The sequence below is a fragment of the Pleurodeles waltl genome, chromosome 6 (genome assembly GCF_031143425.1).
Source record: "Pleurodeles waltl isolate 20211129_DDA chromosome 6, aPleWal1.hap1.20221129, whole genome shotgun sequence".
NCBI lineage: Eukaryota > Metazoa > Chordata > Amphibia > Caudata > Salamandridae > Pleurodeles > Pleurodeles waltl.
The window spans coordinates 343,166,925-343,187,435 of NC_090445.1; the positions used below are offsets into that span (position 1 = coordinate 343,166,925).

At 49.4% G+C, this 20,511-nt stretch overlaps 1 protein-coding gene across 2 annotated transcripts in view; it reads left to right on the forward strand.

Moving 5' to 3' along the window:
• The window catches only part of RBM23 (RNA binding motif protein 23), a 454,647-nt gene that overhangs the window by 154,563 nt on the left and 279,573 nt on the right, over positions 1 to 20,511 (forward strand). For both annotated transcript variants that reach the window (XM_069238236.1, XM_069238237.1), the window contains exon 5: positions 11,510 to 11,800. In XM_069238236.1, the coding sequence (XP_069094337.1) occupies positions 11,510 to 11,800 (291 nt within the window). The remainder of the gene's footprint in view (positions 1 to 11,509; positions 11,801 to 20,511) is intronic.

Genomic DNA, 20,511 nt, shown 5'->3' on the forward strand with positions numbered 1-20,511 from the left:
AACAGGTAAGTAAGTCACTTACAGGTCTCAGTTTTTGGTCCAAGGTAGCCCACCGTTGGGGGTTCAGAGCAACCCCAAAGTTACCACACCAGCAGCTCAGGGCCAGTCAGGTGCAGAGTTCAAAGTGGTGCCCAAAACACATAGGCTTCAATGGAGAGAAGGGGGTGCCCCGGTTCCGGTCTGCCAGCAGGTAAGTACCCGCGTCTTCGGAGGGCAGACCAGGGGGGTTTTGTAGGGCACCGGGGGGGCACAAGTCAGCACAAAAAGTACACCCTCAGCAGCGCGGGGGCGGCCGGGTGCAGTGTGCAAACACGCGTCGGGTTTACAATGGTTTTCAATGAGAGACCAAGGGATCTCTTCAGCGTTGCAGGCAGGCAAGGGGGGGGCTCCTCGGGGTAGCCACCACCTGGGCAAGGGAGAGGGCCTCCTGGGGGTCACTCCTGCACAGGAGTTCCGTTCCTTTAGGTGCTGGGGGCTGCGGGTGCAGGGTCTTTTCCAGCCGTCGGGAAATGGAGTTCAGGCAGTCGCGGTCAGGGGGAGCCTCGGGATTCCCTCTGCAGGCGTCGCTGTGGGGGCTCAGGGGGGACAACTTTGGGTACTCACAGTCTCGGAGTCGCAGGGGTCTTTACATCTGCTCCTTGAAACAAAGTTGCAGTTCTTTTGGACCAGTGCCGCTGTCCTCGGGAGTTTCTTGTCTTTCTTGAAGCAGGGCAGTCCTCAGAGGATTCAGAGGTCGCTGGTCCCTTGGAAAGCGTCGCTGGAGCAGGTTTCTTTGGAAGGCTGGAGACAGGCCGGTAAGTCTGGGGCCAAGGCAGTTGGTGTCTTCTGTTCTTCCTCTGCAGGGGTTTTTCAGCTCAGCAGTCTTCTTCTTCTTGTAGTTTCAGGAATCTAAATTCTTAGGTTCAGGGAAGCCCTTAAATACTAAATTTAAGGGCGTGTTTAGGTCTGGGGGGTTAGTAGCCAATGGCTACTAGCTCTGAGGGTGAGTACACCCTCTTTGTGCCTCCGCCCAAGGGGAGGGGGTCACATCCCTAATCCTATTGGGGAATCCTCCATCTGCAAGATGGAGGATTTCTAAAAGTTAGTCACTTCAGCTGAGGACAGCTTAGGGGCTGTCCTGACTGGTCAGTGACTCCTCCTTGTTTTTCTCATTATTTTCTCCGGCCTTGCCGCCAAAAGTGGGGGCCGTGGCCGGAGGGGGCGTGCAACTCCACTAGCTGGAGTGTCCTGCGGTGCTGGCACAAAGGGGTGAGCCTTTGAGGCTCACCGCCAGGTGTTACAGCTCCTGCCTGGGGGAGGTGTTAGCATCTCCACCCAGTGCAGGCTTTGTTACTGGCCTCAGAGTGACAAAGGCACTCTCCCCATGGGGACAGCAACATGTCTCGGTCGTGGCAGGCTGCTGGAACCAGTCAGCCTACACAGATAGTCGGTTAAGGTTTCAGGGGGCACCTCTAAGGTGCCCTCTGGGGTGTATTTGACAATAAAATGTACACTGGCATCAGTGTGCATTTATTGTGCTGAGAGGTTTGATACCAAACTTCCCAGTTTTCAGTGTAGCCATTATGGTGCTGTGGAGTTCGTGTTTGACAGACTCCCAGACCATATACTCTTATGGCTACCCTGCACTTACAATGTCTAAGGTTTGGCTTAGACACTGTAGGGGCACAGTGCTCATGCACTGGTGCCCTCACCTATGGTATAGTGCACCCTGCCTTAGGGCTGTAAGGCCTGCTAGAGGGGTGTCTTACCTATACTGCATAGGCAGTGAGAGGCTGGCATGGCACCCTGAGGGGAGTGCCATGTCGACTTACTCATTTTGTTCTCACTAGCACACACAAGCTGGTAAGCAGTGTGTCTGTGCTGAGTGAGGGGTCTCCAGGGTGGCATAAGACATGCTGCAGCCCTTAGAGACCTTCCCTGGCATCAGGGCCCTTGGTACCAGAGGTACCAGTTACAAGGGACTTACCTGGATGCCAGGGTGTGCCAATTGTGGATACAAAAGTACAGGTTAGGGAAAGAACACTGGTGCTGGGGCCTGGTTAGCAGGCCTCAGCACACTTTCAAGTCAAAACATAGCATCAGCAAAGGCAAAAAGTCGGGGGGTAACCATGCCAAGGAGGCATTTCCTTACAGCCTGGTGTCGTAGCTGTAATCTGCCTGGACACCAAACTGGAGACAAGTCCTGTCCTAAGAAAAGTACCACTTCTAACTCCACTCCAGCTAACACTGGAATGGCTAGTCTCCAAGTGGGATCAACAGTGTGCCCAGAGCAAATCAGGTGTCACACTGAAGCTACATTAGTCTCTGAGGGTGGGGTGGATTTAGCCACACTGGCTGCCTGGCCTCCTAACATGCAAAAATACAGGCAGCAGCTCTTAATTAATGGGACAAGTGTAGAAGGCCTGAGGGATACAGGTGCCAGTGTCACCATGGTGACCGAGAAACTGGTTTCCCCTGGTCAATACCTGGCTGGACAAACTTATCCAGTCACCAATGCTGACAATCAAACTAAAGTACATCCCATGGCTCTTAGGCCCAGGGGTACCCTCAAGGGAGCAGTTGTGTAAGGGGCAAGAAACCTGTCCCTCTCTTGACGGCCTTAGGCAACAAGCTGCTGAAGAGTCCAATGGCAAGAAAACTGGAACACATAGGGTCTATTGGGAAGATGGACTCCTGTACACTGAGGCAAGAGATCCCAAACCTGGTGCCACTAGGAGAGTGGTAGTGCCTCAGAAGTTCAGAGAGTTCATACTGACCTTAGCCCATGATATTCCCCTTGCTGGGCATTTGGGACAAACCAAGACTTGGGAGAGACTAGTCAACCACTTCTACTGGCCCAACATGTCCCAGAAAGTCAAGGAGTTTTGTGTCTCCTGTACCACCTGTCAAGCCAGTGGTAAGACAGGTGGATATCCAAAGGCCCCCCTCATTCCACTTCCAGTGGTGGGGGTCCCGTTTGAAAGAGTGGGTGTGGACATAGTGGGTCCACTTGAACCTCCCACAGCCTCAGGGAATATGTACATACTAGTAGCAGTGGATCATGCTACTAGATACCCTGAAGCTATTCCCCTTAGGTCGACTACTGCCCCTGCAGTAGCCAAGGCCCTCATTGGTATCTTTACCAGAGTGGGTTTCCCTAAGGAGGTGGTGTCTGACAGAGGTACCACCTTCATGTCAGCATACCTGAAACACATGTGGAATGAGTGTGGAGTGACTTATAAATTCACTACACCCTATCATCCACAAACTAATGGCCTTGTTGAGAGATTCAACAAGACATTAAAATGCATGATCATGGGGCTCCCAGAAAAACTCAAAAGGAGATGGGATGTCCTCTTGCCATGTCTGCTTTTTGCTTACAGAGAGGTGCCTCAGAAGGGAGTAGGGTTCTCACCCTTTGAACTTCTCTTTGGCCACCCTGTAAGTGGACCACTAGCTCTTGTGAAAGAACGCTGGGAGAGACCTCTTCATGAGCCTAAACAAGACATAGTGGACTATGTACTTGGCCTACGTTCAAGGATGGCAGAGTAGATGGAAAAGGCAAGCAAAAACCTTGAGGCCAGCCAACAGCTCCAGAAGTTTTGGTATGACCAAAAGGCTGCAATGGTTGAATTTCAACCAGGGCAGAAAGTCTCTGTTTTTGTAGCCTGTGGCTCCCAGGGCACTTCAGGACAAATGGAGTGGCCCTTACCCAGTGCTAGAGAAGAAGAGTCATGTCACCTACCTGGTGGACCTAGGCACTAGCAGGAGCCCCAAGAGGGTGATCCATGTGAACCGCCTAAAACTCTTCCATGATAGGGCTGATGTGAATCTGTTGATGGTAACAGATGAGGACTAGGAAGCTGAGAGTGAACCTCTCCCTGATCTCCTCTCATCAAACCCTAAGGATGGCTCAGTTGATGGAGTGATCTATTCAGACACCCTCTCTAGCCAACAGCAATCTGATTGTAGGAAGGCCCTGCAACAGTTTGCTGAGCTCTTTTCCCTAACCCCTGGTCAGACACACCTGTGTACCCATGATGTGGACACAGGAGACAGCATGCCTGTCAAAAACAAAATTTTCAGACAGTCTGACCAAGTTAAGGAAAGCATCAAGGTGGAAGTCCACAAGATGCTGGAATTGGGAGTCATTGAGCACTCTGACAGCCCCTGGGCTAGCCCAGTGGTCTTAGTCCCCAAACCTCACACCAAAGATGGAAAGAGAGAGATGAGGTTTTGTGTGGACTACAGAGGACTTAATTCTGTCACCAAGACAGATGCCCATCCCATTCCTAGGGCTGATGAACTGATTGATAAATTAGGTGCTGTCAAATTCTTAAGTACCTTTGACTTAACAGCAGGGTACTGGCTAATCAAAATGGCACCTGGAGCAAAAGAAAAGACAGCATTCTCCACATCTAATGGGCATTATCAGTTTACTGTTATGCCCTTGGGTTTAAAGAATGCCCCTGGCACCTTCCAAAGGTTGGTGAATCAAGTCCTTGCTGGGTTGGAATCCTTTAGTGCAGCTTATCTTGATGATATTGCTGTCTTTAGCTCCAGCTGGCAGGATCACCTGGTCCACCTGAAGAAGGTTTTGAAGGCTCTGCAATCAGCAGGCCTCTCTATCAAGGCATCCAAATGCCAGATAGGGCAGGGACCTGTGGTTTACTTGGGACACCTTGTAGGTGGAGGCCAAGTTCAGCCACTCCAGCCCAAGATCCAGACTATTCTGGACTGGGCAGCTCCAAAAACCCAGACTCAAGTCAGGGCATTTCTTGGCTTGACTGCGTATTACAGGAGGTTTGTGAAGGGATATGGATCCATAGTGACAGCCCTCACAGAACTTACCTCCAAGAAAATGCCCAAGAAGGTAAACTGGACTGTAGAATGCCAACAGGCCTTTGACACCCTGAAACAAGCAATGTGCACAGCACCAGTTCTAAAAGCTCCAGATTACTCCAAGCAGTTCATTGTGCAGACAGATGCCTCTGAACATGGGATAGGGGCAGTTTTGTCCCAAACAAATGATGATGGCCTTGACCAGCCTGTTGCTTTCATTAGCAGGAGGTTACTCCCCAGGGAGCAGCGTTGGAGTGCCATTGAGAGGGAGGCCTTTGCTGTGGTTTGGTCCCTGAAGAAGCTGAGACCATACCTCTTTGGTACTCACTTTGTAGTTCAAACTGACCACAGACCTCTCAGATGGCTGATGCAAATGAAAGGTGAAAATCCAAAACTGTTGAGGTGGTCCATCTCCCTACAGGGAATGGACTTTATAGTGGAACACAGACCTGGGACTGCCCATGCCAATACAGATGGCCTTTCCAGGTTCTTCCACTTAGAAAATGAAGACTCTCTTGGGAAAGGTTAGTCTCATCCTCTTTCGTTTGGGGGGGGGAGAGAGGGGGTTGTGTAAGGAAATGCCTCCTTGGCATGGTTACCCCCTGACATTTTGCCTTTGCTGATGCTATGTTTTGATTTGAAAGTGTGCTGAGGCCTGCTAACCAGGCCCCAGCACCAGTGTTCTTTCCCTAACCTGTACTTTTGTTTCCACAATTGGCACACCCTGGCATCCAGGTAAGTCCCTTGTAACTGGTACCCCTGGTACCAGGGGCCCTGATGCCAGGGAAGGTCTCTAAGGGCTGCAGCATGTCTTATGCCACCATGGGGACCCCACACTCGCACAGACACACTGCTTGCCAGCTTGTGTGTGCTAGTGAGGACAAAACGAGTAAGTCGTCATGGCACTCCCCTCAGGGTGCCATGCCAACCTCACACTGCCTGTGCAGTATAGATAAGTCACCCCTCTACCAGGCCTTACAGCCCTAAGGCAGGGTGCACTATACCATAGGTGAGGGCACCAGTGCATGAGCACTGTGCCCCTACAGTGTCAAAGCAAAACCTTGGACATTGTAAGTGCGGGGTAGCCATAAGAGTATATGGTCTGGGAGTCTGTCATGCACGAACTCCACAGCACCATAATGGCTACACTGAAAACTGGGAAGTTTGTTATCAAACTTCTCAGCACAATAAATGCACACTGATACCAGTGTACATTTTATTGTAACATACACCCCAAAGGGCACCTTAGAGGTGCCCCCTGAAACCTTAACCGACTATCCGTGTAGGCTGACTGGTTTAAGCAGCCTGCCACACTCGAGACATGTTGCTGGCCACATGGGGAGAGTGCCTTTGTCACTCTGTGGCTAGTAACAAAGCCTGTACTGGGTGGAGGTGCTTCACACCTCCCCCTTGCAGGAGCTGTAACACCTGGCGGTGAGCCTCAAAGGCTCACCCCCTTTGTTACAGCACCACAGGGCATTCCAGCTAGTGGAGTTGCCCGCCCCCTCCGGCCAGGCCCCACTTTTGGCGGCAAGGCCGGAGGAGATAATGAGAAAAACAAGGAGGAGTCACTGGCCAGTCAGGACAGCCCCTAAGGTGTCCTGAGCTGAAGTGACTCTGACTTAAAAAATCCTCCATCTTGCAGTTGGAGGATTCCCCCAATAGGATTAAGGATGTGCCCCCCTCCCCTCAGGGAGGAGGCACAAAGAGGGTGTAGCCACCCTCAGGGCTAGTAGCCATTGGCTACTAACCCCCCAGACCTAAACACGCCCTTAAATTTAGTACTTAAGGGCTCCCCAGAACCTAGGAACTCAGATTCCTGCAACCTAAGAAGAAGAGGACTGCTAAGCTGAAAAACCCTGCAGAGAAGACGGAGACACCAACTGCTTTGGCCCCAGCTCTACCGGCCTGTCTCCCCCCTTCTAAAGACACTGATCCAGCGACGCTCTCCCCAGGGACCAGCGACCTCTGAAGCCTCAGAGGACTGCCCTGCATCTAGAAGGACCAAGAACTCCTGAGGACAGCGGCTCTGTTCACCCAAGACTGCGACTTTGCTACAAAGAAGCAACTTTGAAACAACTTGCGTTTCCCGCCGGAAGCGTGAGACTTGACACTCTGCACCCGACGCCCCCGGATCGACTTGTGGAGAACAATCACTTCAGGGAGGACTCCCCGGCGACTGCGAGACCGTGAGTAGCCAGAGTTGCCCCCACAGCGACGCCTGCAGAGGGAATCCCGAGGTTCCCCCTGACCGCGACTGCCTGCTTCTAAGATCTGACGCCTGGTAAAGACTCTGCACCCGCAGCCCCCAGGGCCTGAAGGATCTGACCTCCAGTGCAGGAGCGACCCCCAGGTGGCCCTCTCCCTTGCCCAGGTGGTGGCTACCCAGAGGAGCCCCCCCTCCCCCTTGCCTGCCTGCATCTCTTAAGAGACCCCTTGGTCTCCCATTGAAACCTATTGAAAACCTGACGCATGTTTGCACACTGCACCCGGCCGCCCCCGTGCTGCTGAGGGTGTACTTTCTGTGTGGACTTGTGTCCCTCCCCCCCCCCGGTGCCCTACAAAACCTTCCTGGTCTGCCCTCCGAAGAGGCGGGTACTTACCTGCTGGCAGACTGGAACCGGGGCACCCCCTTCTCCATTGAAGCCTATGCGTTTTGGGCACCACTTTGACCTCTGCACCTGACCGGCCCTGAGCTGCTGGTGTGGTAACTTTGGGGTTGCTCTGAACCCCCAACGGTGGGCTACCTTGGACCCAAACTTGAACCCCGTAGGTGGTTTACTTACCTGCAAAAACTAACAAACTCTTACTCCCCCCAGGAACTGTTGAAAATTGCACTACGTGTCTAGTTTTAAAATAGCTATATGTGATTTATGTGAAAACTGTATATGCTATTTTGCTAATTCAAAGTTCCTAAAGTACCTACCTGCAATACCTTTCATGTGAAGTATTACATGTAAATCTTGAACCTGTGGTTGTTAAAATAAACTAAGAAAATATATTTTTTTATACAAAAACCTATTGGTCTGGAATTGTCTCTGAGTGTGTGTTCCTCATTTATTGCCTGTGTATGTACAACAAATGCTTAACACTACTCCTCTGATAAGCCTACTGCTCGACCACACTACCACAAAATAGAGCATTAGAATTATCTATTTTTGCCACTATCTTACCTCTAAGGGGAATCCTTGGACTCTGTGCATGCTATTTCTTACTTTGAAATAGTACATACAGAGCCAGCTTCCTACATGCTGTCACTCCTAAACCAGGCAGTCTCGCTAAGGAGTGAAAGTCCAGCTACGACAAGCATTACCAATTGAAACTGCTTGCCTTTAGTATACCTGCTGCAACCTTATTCGACAAATACCAGAGGTGGTGGTGAGCCACCTCTGGAGAAGGGAATCCACATGTACCTGTACTTAAGACAACTGAATGGGCAGGTCAAATTTGATGCACAACGCATATGGGCAATTAAAAAGGACATGCAGTCTTTAAAGAAGCAGCTTTTCACATTGGACTTTCAAACATAGCCTCTGAATGGTAGATCAAGATTCTGAGGCTGAGTAAGAGGGTACTACCTTTTAAGGGTGACCTCCTCCTGACAGGATGGCCTAGGGGATGTGGCCACCAACTGTACAAGCTTCAAAAGAGCAGCAGACCTATGCCTGCTCTTCCGTTGTCTAAGTTGCTAGAGTGGCACCAATGCCAGTGGGGAAAAACTGGCCTCGGAACTGGTTTTGCAGGGGGAGTTCTCATTTCCCTAGACACTCCGCAGGGGTGTGCTTATAGTTCTGACCCAGGGAAGGAAGATTTGACAACTTGGAATTGGACAGAAAGATGCACTGTGGGATTGTTTATTGGCAAGCCTCCAGGACGTGATGTAAGAGTGGCTAAGGTTGCCAATGGGAATTTTGCTCTTATTAGGAAGTCTTCCCCACCACAAGGTTACCAGACCTAAAAGTTGCCTTCCTGGCTACCTTCCTCAGACCTCTGCTGGACCTGTGAAAAACAGGAGAAGGCTTGCACCTGCTGAACCAACGGATAGGAACTCCGAAGAATGATGAGCCTTCTGTTTTACAAGTGAAGAGAAATCCCTTCACTGGATTGACCTGCTCCCACTTGTTCCTAGGACAGAAGAGTGCACTCCAAGGGCTTTTTGGTTAACCTCCTGTTAAGGCCCAGGATCAGAAAAGCTGCAAGAAGCCTGCTACTAGGAAGCTGACGAGTTCTAACTGGATTTGCTCTGAACCCTGCTGGTGGCTTCTAGAAGAATGAGTCCTAACTCACCAAGTGGTGCCCAAAAGGTCCTGGACCCTTAGCTGGTGTTGGAGTGCACTCTTTTTGAATATTTTCATAAAAGAACCAGTGGCTCCCACAGGGCCTCAGCTGCCACCATTGCTTTATCAGTCTGATCCAGCCTGCTGGTTTGCCCCATTGAAAGCAGCTCTACTTTCTATGTCCCAACGAGGATGATTTTCCCTGCCGACATCCAAATTACTTGAGAAAAAATGTCAAGTCAGAGGGTAAACATTTAAGTGGGACAAACCTGGTTTCTTTTGCTTACTGAGATCCTTCACAGTCGGCCTAATCGTTTGACTTTGACCCAATCTAGCATGACCAGATACCTGCGGTTGGTGTTATGGTTTTTGACACTAGAAAACTCAAAAACATATATCGCCGGTTCCTTTCGTCAGACTCATTATTTTGGTGTTTATTTTAAGATAAAAATATATGCTATTTTTTTTTTTTTTTTATAAAGTCTAGGAGGATTTTTATTTTGTTGTGTTTTAAACGTATTAACTGTTTGGTACTGATAAATGCTATACATGGGTTTTCCTTTGTGTGACTGCTCTGTGCTACATCTACCCAGAACTGAGCTAAGGTTTAAATGTAAGTAATGTAACAGGACCTGATACAGATTATTGGCATTATTGCTTGCTGATGTCTCAAGCACACCAACCAATAATCCACTTTATCACATTTGCTTGAGATGCTTGCAGGATATTTACTAGATAAGAAGTTGACCATGTCAAAAATCCTACCCATGAGCTGAGCTGCTTGCTAATATGCATTCAGATCCATAATCACCTATCCATAATTTTCATGGTTGGTTTCATAGGAAGCGAGTGGGCACTTTTTCCAGACATTTCTGGTATTTATCTTGTATCTAATACTGTCTGGTTCACCCAAAAAAAGGACATTGGTAATTTTTTGGTAGTATGGTATATTTGACATGTTTCTTTATGCAGTGCTAGCTATATATCCGATCAAAAAACATATCCAATCTGCTAATTTTCCTACAGAGAGTATGCTTGAGTTGAGGTTGGTAATATAACTTGAAAAGCTGCTTTATAGGTTTTAGAGTTCTGGGTGTAACCTGCAGATTGCAGACTAGTCCACCCCAACAGAACAATGCACGTTTTAATAGTTTTCTCACCAAAATTATATATTATCCAAGCACTGACAGTCACATGTCCCACTCTACGGCCATTCTCTTTTGTAGAAATCGAACAAGAATAAAAATATTCACTGTTACTATTGATATAGGCTGTGTCTTCATTCCCGTGATAGCCTTTTTTTTGTATTGGATTAGGGTGATCAATATTTTTCAGAAAAAGTTAGTTGTAATGTGGTTAAGACTACACATTCTTTCATAGCTGCATCATCCCTTTACTCTCAATTGGTGGCTCTCTGTGGCAGAGATCTTGGAGATTAGAAGGTCCCATGTATTCTTAAAAGTTGTAAGTATTCTCTGAAGGAGTGTTGTTGTTTTTTTCTTCATCGCAGCATTTGTCTTCACCTCCCTTTCTGCAACAGAATGTGCCTATTTAGAGTCAGTGTCTTTATGCTTTGGACGTACAGCACATGTCAATATTCAGGAAGTTTAGTAAGATCTTGCTGTACTAACTGAACAGGACTTTGTTCTGTGCCCTTCCATCATTCAAATTAAGTTTGTGTCACTGTGTGGCTGCCTTCTTGGGAGATTTGTTGGTACAATAGGTAGCATTAAGTGTAATTTTATTTTTTGTTCCTTCTATACATGGTGCACTGGTTGTTGCACTGTCTGAATTTAAACATTGATGATGTATATTGTTGTAGCAGCTGCTCACAGGATGATGGTATCCTAATATTTTTTGTTTCTATGTAGTGGCATGGAAGCATGGGATTAACTTGGTGCTAAACCATTCTAAGTTGGATCTTATTTCTTATATACACTGTCAGTCTTGTAGCTTTCTAAAGAGCTGTGGGAAACCGCATGAAGAGGTTTGACAATTTTTCCGACTGGATAGTGGCAGGATGTCCGGCTGCGAGTTTCTGAAAAAGATTGTCAAACCAACCCCACGGAGATGCCCCCATTTCAACCTAGAAATTGAGGACAGCCGGCACACCATTCAGCTAACTTGCATATGTCACTGCACAGTGTTTTTTTTTTTTTTTTTTGTTTTTTTTTTCTGCTGAGGAAGATGGGAACAGTTCATGATTTTGAGATTGGAAGCTTAAGATAGTCACTTGAGATGGTTATTTAGGCAGCAGAAAGGGCAACAAGATTGTAGATTGGATGGGGATTATAGTGTGAGCTGGCTAAGGTGACTGATTGCTGGTATTATCAGTGATGTGAGTGGCCATAGGATCATTTAACCTATGCACACAGGGACTCACTTGATGGTGTGTTACTTGTGTGTTTCAGTGAAAGCAAGGACCGCAGAAGCCGAAGTAAGGGCCGCAGCAGCAAGGATCGCAGCAAGGATCGCAGCAAGGATCGCAGCAGCAAGGATCGCAGCAGTCGAAGCAGAAGTCGCAACCGGCACCGGAGCACACGAAGTAGGAGCCGAGACCGTCGCCACCGCAGTAAGAGCAGAGAGCGCCGCCATCGTAGTAGAAGTCGAGACAGACGCCACCCTAGCAGGACCCAAGAGCGCAGGCGCTCCCGTAGTAGAGACCGCTGGAGGGATGAGCGTGTGCGTCACCGAAGCCCAGTGTAAGTCCTTCAGATTCAACAGATCAGTGAGCCTTAAACTTGCAAGATGGAAGTCTTGTGCTGGGTTTTTGGATCTACTTTTCACATATCATGAACATCGGCTAAAGTAGGTTTACAAACCAGGACTTTAACAAACATACTGTACTGTTTACATTTGCAAGTGATGACTGAGATTGCCCATGTAGTTTGACCTTTTCACTGTTAGAGGAATTCCTGCATCCCTTTTTCATGGTGTTTTACTTGTTCCGAGAAGAAATTAGATTGTCTTCAAGGATTATCCTTCTTCTGACCATTCTGAACTGTCATTTGTTTGGGTCACTTTGCAATGTGTTTACTTTATCAATAGTTATTTAAAAGTTAGTTCCATCAACATTATGTAGCGCATGGTGCGTTGCCTATCCCTAACCTAATGGTGGCACGTACTAGAGCCGTGGGTCACATAGCTACTAAGTGCTTGAACTGAGCCAAAAGAATGGCTCAGTAAATTGAACACTTTCCTTTGAAATATGCTGTGAGCTGCAGGCATAAGCTTAAATATCTGCAAGGTCTATGCAGCCTTCCAAAGTTCATAAATGCCCTACCATTAAGGAATTAGGTAGTAGTAATTACGTGTTATATACTGAACTTGAAAATGGCAGTGGTATTTTATAAAACGCTATGTTAAAACATGTTCAAGTTATTTGGCACATGACATCCTCAATCTTTTTCAACCAACAGTATTCAAATGTTGGGATTTGAGAGCCCATGCAGATAACCAAAGAAGACTGAGTGCTGGGCACTAAAGGCCAGGGCTGGCTCACGGTTGTCCCATAATGATGTGGGCACTGTTGCAGTTAAGCAGTCACTTGTCATGATCACCACAGGAGAAATGAGGGGTGTAGGAAGCTGGCTCTGTATGTACTATACCAAAGTAAGGAGTGTGCATAGAGTCCAGTGGTTCCCCAGAGGTTTTACAGAGGCCAAAGTAGTTGGTACTAATGCTTTCTTGTGATAGCATGGGCGAGCACTAAGGCTTATCAAAGGGTAGTGCTTAGCATTTGTTGTACACACACACAGACAAGAAATGACACATACTCAATGACTAACTCCAGTCCAATTGTTTATGTATCAATAAAATATACTTTTACTTTTTTCTAGAACCAAAAGGATCTTTGTTGCAGGTAAGTACAGTTTCAAGAATGTATCACTTTCAAGTGTTAAATGCACTTTGTTTGTAAATCCCTTTTAATATAGGTTTCAGGTAAGTAATACTTTTCAGTAACAAAAGTAGACACTTAGTTCAAAAAGTATTGAAGGCAATGCAGTCCTAATAGGAAAAGTACAAGCACAGTTTACAGGTAAGTACTTGACTTACGGTCCCAGTCTTCAGGGGTTAAAGTGTGCCCAGGGCAAAGTTCAGGAAGACACCAGGGTGCACCACCAGCAACACAGTGCCGGCTAGGTGCAGAGGGTAACGTTGGTGTCTGACGCCCAATGAAAACCAACGGAGACTGGGGCCACTTACAAGTAAACAGATTCCAGATAAGCTGGGAATCTTCACTGGAGCCTTTTAGGGTGGGTCCTCAGTATTCAGGCTGCAGGCAGCATCGTGTTGGTCAGGAGGGGTCAACCCAGGGTGGACTTGAGGTCTGAATCGCCTGGGACCTTCTCTAGACCGGTGGGCCACCTATACTCAGGTTGTGTGCAGAGTGGGCAGGGCTCGCAGATCTGGAGGGCTCTAGAGTGCTTGTTGGAGGTTTCTTTGTGTTCAGGGCTGCTGCCCTTGGGAAGTTATTGGTCCTTAGGGAAGGCAGGCAGTCCTATGGAGGTTTGTAGAGGTCGCTGGTCCTGCAGAATGAGTCGTCTTTTTGTAGCAGGAGTCTTGAAGCTGCAGACAGGTCAGTAGGGCTGGTGCTTATTCAGTTGTCTTCTGGGGTCTTCACTGCTGGTGCGGCTCTTCAGTCCTCCTTCTTCTTTAGGTCTCCAGGATTCTGAAGGGCAAGGTCCAGGGGTGCTCCTAAATCCTAGAATTAGGGACGTTACAGAGATCAGAGGGCAGTAGCCAGTGGCAGGCCTAGATCTGTCGGCCACACTCTAGAGAGGAGGGTGAATTTCAAGGGGCATATTAAAGATGCCTTTCTGATGGATACAACTACCTGTGGATTCCTCACCTGATGAATACTCCCATGGCGCCAGCATTCGACGGAAATCTTCTTACTAGTCTCTGCACGTCGACGAGGACGTCACTCCAGCCCACGCGACGCCGTCTGACGTCATACAGGCAATAAGAGGTCCTCGCCGACGTGCCGATGACAGTTCCCTTTTTTCCGTGCATTCGAAACGGTTATCTTCGAGGGAGCTACTGTTACCTTCGTGGTTACAGTGTATTGTCTGCTGCGTAGTCTTCTCTGCGGTAATAATGTCTCAGAGGAAGTCGGGTTTCAAGCCCTGTCGAGAGTGTGGGGGCAAGATGTCAGTTACAGATCCTCACTCCGACTGTCTATGGTGTTTGAGCTCCGACCACGACGTCTCGACTTGCGATTCATGTCAACACATGAATCCGAAGGCCCTCAAAGAGCGTGAAGCCAAGTTATTTATGGCAAAGTCAAAGAAGAAGGAGAAACATCATAAGAAGTCTTCTTCGCCAAGGTCTCACCGGCGTCATCGAGACTCCCGGCGCCGTAGAGACTCACGACGTCATTCCAGCAAGGAGTCTCGTTCGAGGTCACCTTTGGCTCGGCGTCGGAGGACTTGGGAGGTCAGCCCCACGGTCACGCCGCATCCGTCGACGCCGTTGCCCTCTCCGGCGTCACCGACTTCGCCTGGTCAGGCGTCAGTGATTGAGGTGGTGCAGCCTCTTGTGTTTTCTCCAGGGTCGCAGACGTCGAGGCCGGCATCGGGGTCGCCCTCGATCCAGGCACCCCAGTATCCGGCTTTTCCCACTCCTGGAGCCGATAGTACCGCGTTTCTTAATGCGATGTATACCATCTTTCAGCAGATGGCTCCAGGAGCTGCTCCGGCTGGTCCTTCGGGGCCCTTGGCCTTTTCGTTGGGTGATCCTGCGCCTCTTCGGCCGGCACCCTTTATGCCCTTTCTCCCTTTTGGGAATGTGGGCTCGGCGCCGGTGCCGGCGTCGGTGGCCGCTCCGGTGGCTTCGGATGTTTCGGCCCCGGAGGTTGCCCTTCCGTCGAAGTCAGGATTTTGCCCTGTGACTCCGGTTGGTCCATCGGCTCCAAGTCCTCGTCCTCCGGCTCCTGCCTCGGCGCCGAAGCTGCCTGTGGCGCCGGACGCGGCGTCAGATGCTTCTGGCGATCGGCGCCGTTCTTCGACGTCGGCGGAGGCCATGTCGACTCCGCGTATCGAGGAGAGACTTCATTCGAGGAGGCGTGCTCTCCGTCTTTTAGAAGAGCAGGAGTACCAGCGAGTCCTAGAGGAGGGAGAGATTGAGGACTCTGGAGAAGGACTGCATGGTCTGGATACAGCCAGTGGGCTGGACACTTCCCCTGAGTGGGACCTTTCATCTCCAGGGGAATATATGGAGGAGGCTGCTTCCTTTCATGCTGTGGTGAGGAAGGCAGCGAGCTTTTTGGACCTGCCTTTGCCGGTGACAGAGGCGAAGCAGAATTTGCTGACAGAGGTATTGCATCCGGCCTCTGCTGCAGCTGAGCCTCTCTTGCCATTTAATGAGGCTTTGCTGGATCCGGTGTTGGAGATGTGGAAGAAGCCGGTGTCTTCCTCGGCCGTTCATAGGGCTGTGGCCAGGAGGTATCGAGCTGCACCATCTGACCCTGGCTTTCTCTCTAGACACCCTACGCCGGAGAGCTTGGTGGTGCAAGCCTCCTGTTCCTCAAAGTCAGCGCCTGGTTCCTTCCCGACGGTGCCTGGAGACAGAGACTCCAAGAAACTGGATGCGCAGTCCAAGAAAATATTTTCGTCATGCAGTTTGGCGTTGAAGGCCACCAACGCAACGTGCATTCTGGGGAGGTACATCCATGCTCTGATGGATGATATTTCGTCTTCATTTACGGAGCTCCCCCAGGGTCTCTTGGATGTGGTCTCGGACGCCCAGGCTGCCGCGACCCAGATTATCCAGTCTGGGCTGGACATGACCGACTCGGTGGCCAGGGCGATGGGCACGGCTGTGGTGGCAAGAAGACAGGCCTGGCTCCGAAACTCAGGGTTTTCGGCGGATGTGCAGTCGACCCTGCTGGACCTCCCGTTTGATGGGGACAGACTGTTTGGAGTCTAGGCAGATTCGGCCTTGGAACGATTTAAGGAGAGCAGAGCCACAGCCAAATCGTTAGGACTGCAAGCTACTTCTTCCTCTGCCTCTTCTAGATTTTTCAGGAGGTTTCGGGGATTTGGGCGTGGTTCTTCCTCTTCCTTTCGGGGGAGGTTCCAGCAACCCGCCTCTTCCCTCCCCTATAGGTCATTTAGAGGGAGGGGGAGGGGTGGGGCCCGTACCAGAGGAGCCTCTCAACAGCACTCCGCCTCTTCCTCGTCCTCTGGAGGGGTGCAGCAGGGGAAGCAGCCTTAGGCTTCCACCGTTTCCCACTCACTCCTCTCCTGTAGGGGGAAGATTACAGCATTTTCTCCACAAGTGGAAGTCTATCACCACGGACACTTGGGTTCTCGGCATTGTGGGGAAAGGCTACGCCCTTCCCTTTCGGGAGTTCCCGCCCCTCATCCCGCCCCGCCCATCTTATTGTTCAGAAGAACACCTCCTGTTGCTAGAACAGGAGGTTCAAGTCCTCCTTTCAAAGGGCGCGGTAGAGTTGGTCCCAGAGCAGGAAAAGGGTCGAGGTTGTTACTCAAGATACTTCCTGATTCCCAAAAAGGATGGTCAGTTGAGACCAATCCTGGATCTGAGGATCTTGAATTGGTTCCTCAAACAGGAAAAGTTCAAGATGCTGACCCTAGCACAGGTGCTTTTGGCGTTGAACAAGGAAGATTGGATGGTGTCGGTCGACTTGCAGGATGCTTACTTTCATATCCCGATACTCAAGTCGCACAGGAAGTATCTCCGGTTTGTGGTAGGGTCGCAGCACTATCAGTTTGCGATCCTCCCGTTTGGTCTTACTTCAGCACCTCGAGTCTTCACAAAGGTGATGTCAGTGGTTGCGGCGGAGCTCAGAAGAAAGGGGATAGCAGTATTCCCTTACTTGGACGACTGGTTGATCAAAGCCAAGTCCCCGGAGCTTGTGTCGCATCATCTGCAGTCAACAACCCAGTTGTTGTTCGACCTGGGCTTTTCGGTGAACGTGCCCAAATCTCACCTGGAGCCCTCTCAGCGCCTCCTGTTCATAGGGGCAGTACTGGATACAACATTGAGTCGAGCCTTTCCTCCGCCTCAGCGGATTCAAGATATTCAGGAATTGGTTCCAATGTTTCGAAATGGAGCGGTAGTTCCAGTCCTCAAGGTCCTTCGTCTGCTCGGTCTGTTCGCCTCCTGCATTCTGTTGGTCACGCATGCTCGCTGGCACATGAGGGCTCTTCAGTGGTGCCTCCGAAGGCAGTGGTCTCAACACAAGGGAGATTTAGAAGGTACTGTCAAGATCTCCAGAGATGCTGCTGTGGAATTGAAGTGGTGGATTGCGGGCAACAATCTTTCACAGGGAAAGCCGTTCGCGCAGTCGCCACCAGTGGCCACGGTCATAACGGATGCTTCCACCCTAGGATGGGGAGCTCATCTGGGGGATCTGGAGATCAAAGGGCTTTGGTCTCCAGAGGAACAGGTGTTTCATATCAATCTGTTGGAGTTACGGGCTGTACGTCTGGCTCTCAAGGCCTTCCTCCCATCCCTTCGTGGTCAGTCGGTACAGGTCCTGACGGACAATACTACCACGATGTGGTACATAAACAAACAGGGAGGAGTAGGGTCGTACCTTCTCTGCAGAGAAGCTCTTCGGCTATGGTCCTGGGCAAAGGACCATCAGATTTGCTTGGTGGCAAATCATCTGGCCGGGGTCTTGAATGTACGTGCGGACAGTCTGTCGCCAATTCTCGGCAGACCACGAGTGGCGTCTCCATCCAGATCAAGTCTGTTTAATCTTCCAGATGTGGGGGTTTCCTCGGATAGATCTGTTTGCCACTCGGGAGAACGCGCATTGCCCGTTATTCTGCAGCCTCCAGTATCCGATGCAGGGAGCGTTGGGGGACGCGTTTCAGATAACCTGGTGCGACCAGTTGCTTTACGCGTTTCCCCCCATACCCTTGATTCCTCGAGTGTTGAGGAAAATTCGCCAAGACCGGGCCCAAGTCATCTTAATAGCTCCGGATTGGCCAAGGAGGGTATGGTACTCCGACCTTCTCCAACTCTCACTGTGCCCTCCGCTCCGTCTCCCTCTCAGGGCAGACCTCCTCTCGCAGTCGCAGGGGCAGGTTTTACACCCCAACCTCCAGAATCTGCACCTACATGCTTGGAGATTGAACGGGGCAACCTGAGTTCCTTCTCTCTCCCGCCTGATGTAGTGGATGTTATCTTAGCGGCCTGGCGACACTCCACTAAATCTATCTACGCTAATAGGTGGTCTAAATTTGTTATGTGGTGTGGAGAGAGACAGATTGATCCCTTACATGCTCATCTGTCACATGTTTTGTCTTTTGCACTGTCTCTAGCGCAGAAAGGTTGTGCAGTGGCTACCATTAAGGGTTATTTGTCGGCCTTGTCAGCCTTCATTTGTCTTCCAGACCAACCATCGTTATTTAAATCCCCTATTGTTCTCAGATTCTTGAAAGGTCTTCTGAATCAATATCCTCCAAAACCATTCGTTATGCCTCAATGGGATTTGTCCTTGGTCCTGACTTTCCATATGGGGTCCCCTTTTGAGCCTATGCATTCTTGCCCCTTAAGGTATTTGGTTATTAAAACAGTATTCCTGGTAGCTATAACATCTGCAAGGAGAGTGAGTGAGTTGCAGGCCTTATCGGTTAAACCCCCTTATATAACGTTTTATGGGGATAAGGTGGTGTTGAGGACCAAGGCTGCTTTCCTTCCGAAGGTTGTTTCACCCTTCCATTTGGCTCAGACAATCACTTTGTCCACGTTTTATCCTCCGCCTCATCCTTCAAAGGAGGAAGAAAGACTACATCGCCTGGACCCAAAAAGGGCGTTGAGCTTCTATATCGACAGAATGAAGGATATCAGGCTGGAGGATCAGCTGTTTGTCGGATACGTGGGCAAGAGGAGAGGAAAGGCAGTCCACAAGAGAACACTCTCCAGGTGGGTTGTTCTTTGCATTAAAATCTGTTACTCTTTGGCAAAGAAGGATCCGCCTGAGGGCATTAGAGCTCACTCCACCAGAGCTAAGTCGGCCTCTTCGGCCTTGGCCAGGGGTGTTCCTGTGGTCGACATCTGCAAGGCCGCAACTTGGTCGTCCCTTCACACTTTTGTGAAACATTACTGTTTGGACTCTGAGGTCAGAAGGGACGGTCATTTTGCACGGTCAGTGCTGCAGGATTTCTTGGTTTGACCATTTAGGCACCCACCGCCGGGCGTGGTACTGCTTTGGGACTCTATTCATCAGGTGAGGAATCCACAGGTAGTTGTATCCATCAGAAGAACGAGTTACTTACCTTCGGTAACGACTTTTCTGGTGGATACATTAGCTACCTGTGGATTCCTCACGGTCCCACCCGCCTCCCCGTTGCCTTTTTGGTCTCTCCAAGCAATCCTTGAGTGTGCTCCTTTTGGTCTTCAAAGTTGCAATACATTTTGCATATATGATATTTGTATATATGTATATATTTATATATAAATCTATATATATTGTGTATATACATGATTCGTATGTATAAATATATTTATTTGTTTAAAAAAAAAAAAAAAAGGTTATATTAAATCTACAGCTATTTTATTGCAATGTTGTGTGATTTACAATATTAAGAGATGTTGCTTTGCTCTTTCATTACATTGGGTTATTATTATTCTCATGCACGTAAAAAATGTTGGTACTGTCATCGGCACGTCGGCGAGGACCTCTTATTGCCTGTATGACGTCAGACGGCGTCGCGTGGGCTGGAGTGACGTCCTCGTCGACGTGCAGAGACTAGTAAGAAGATTTCCGTCGAATGCTGGCGCTATGGGAGTATTCATCAGGTGAGGAATCCACAGGTAGCTAATGTATCCACCAGAAAAGTCGTTACCGAAGGTAAGTAACTCGTTCTTTGTGTACATTTCTCAATAAACCCAACACTGGATTGGTTTACTGAGCTGAGAGATTTGATACCAAACGTATCAGCATTCAGTAGAGCCATCTAGGAGCTGTGGAGTTCGTAGTGACAAACTCCCAGCCCATGTACTCAATATGGCTTCACTGCACTTACAATGTCTAAGAATGGACTTATCCACAGTAGGGGCACATTGCTCAGGCAGCTGTGCCCTCACCTGTGGTATAGTGCACCCTGCCCTAGAGCTGTAAGGGCTGCTAGAGAAGTGACTTACCCATGCCACAGGCAGGGTTTTTTAGACATTGCACCCAGGGAAGGGTGCCATGCCGACTTTACCTTTTTCTCTACATCAACACACACAAGCTGAAATGGCAGTGTGCATGTGTTTGGTGAGGGGTCCCTTAGGATGGCATAATACATGCTGCAGCCCTTGGAGACCCTCCATGGACACAGGGACCTTGGTACCACTGGTACCTTTTACAAGTGTCTTAGCAGGGTGCCAGAAGTGTTCGGGTGTGGAAGCACTGGTACAGGTTAGGGAAAGAACACATGGGCTGGGGCCT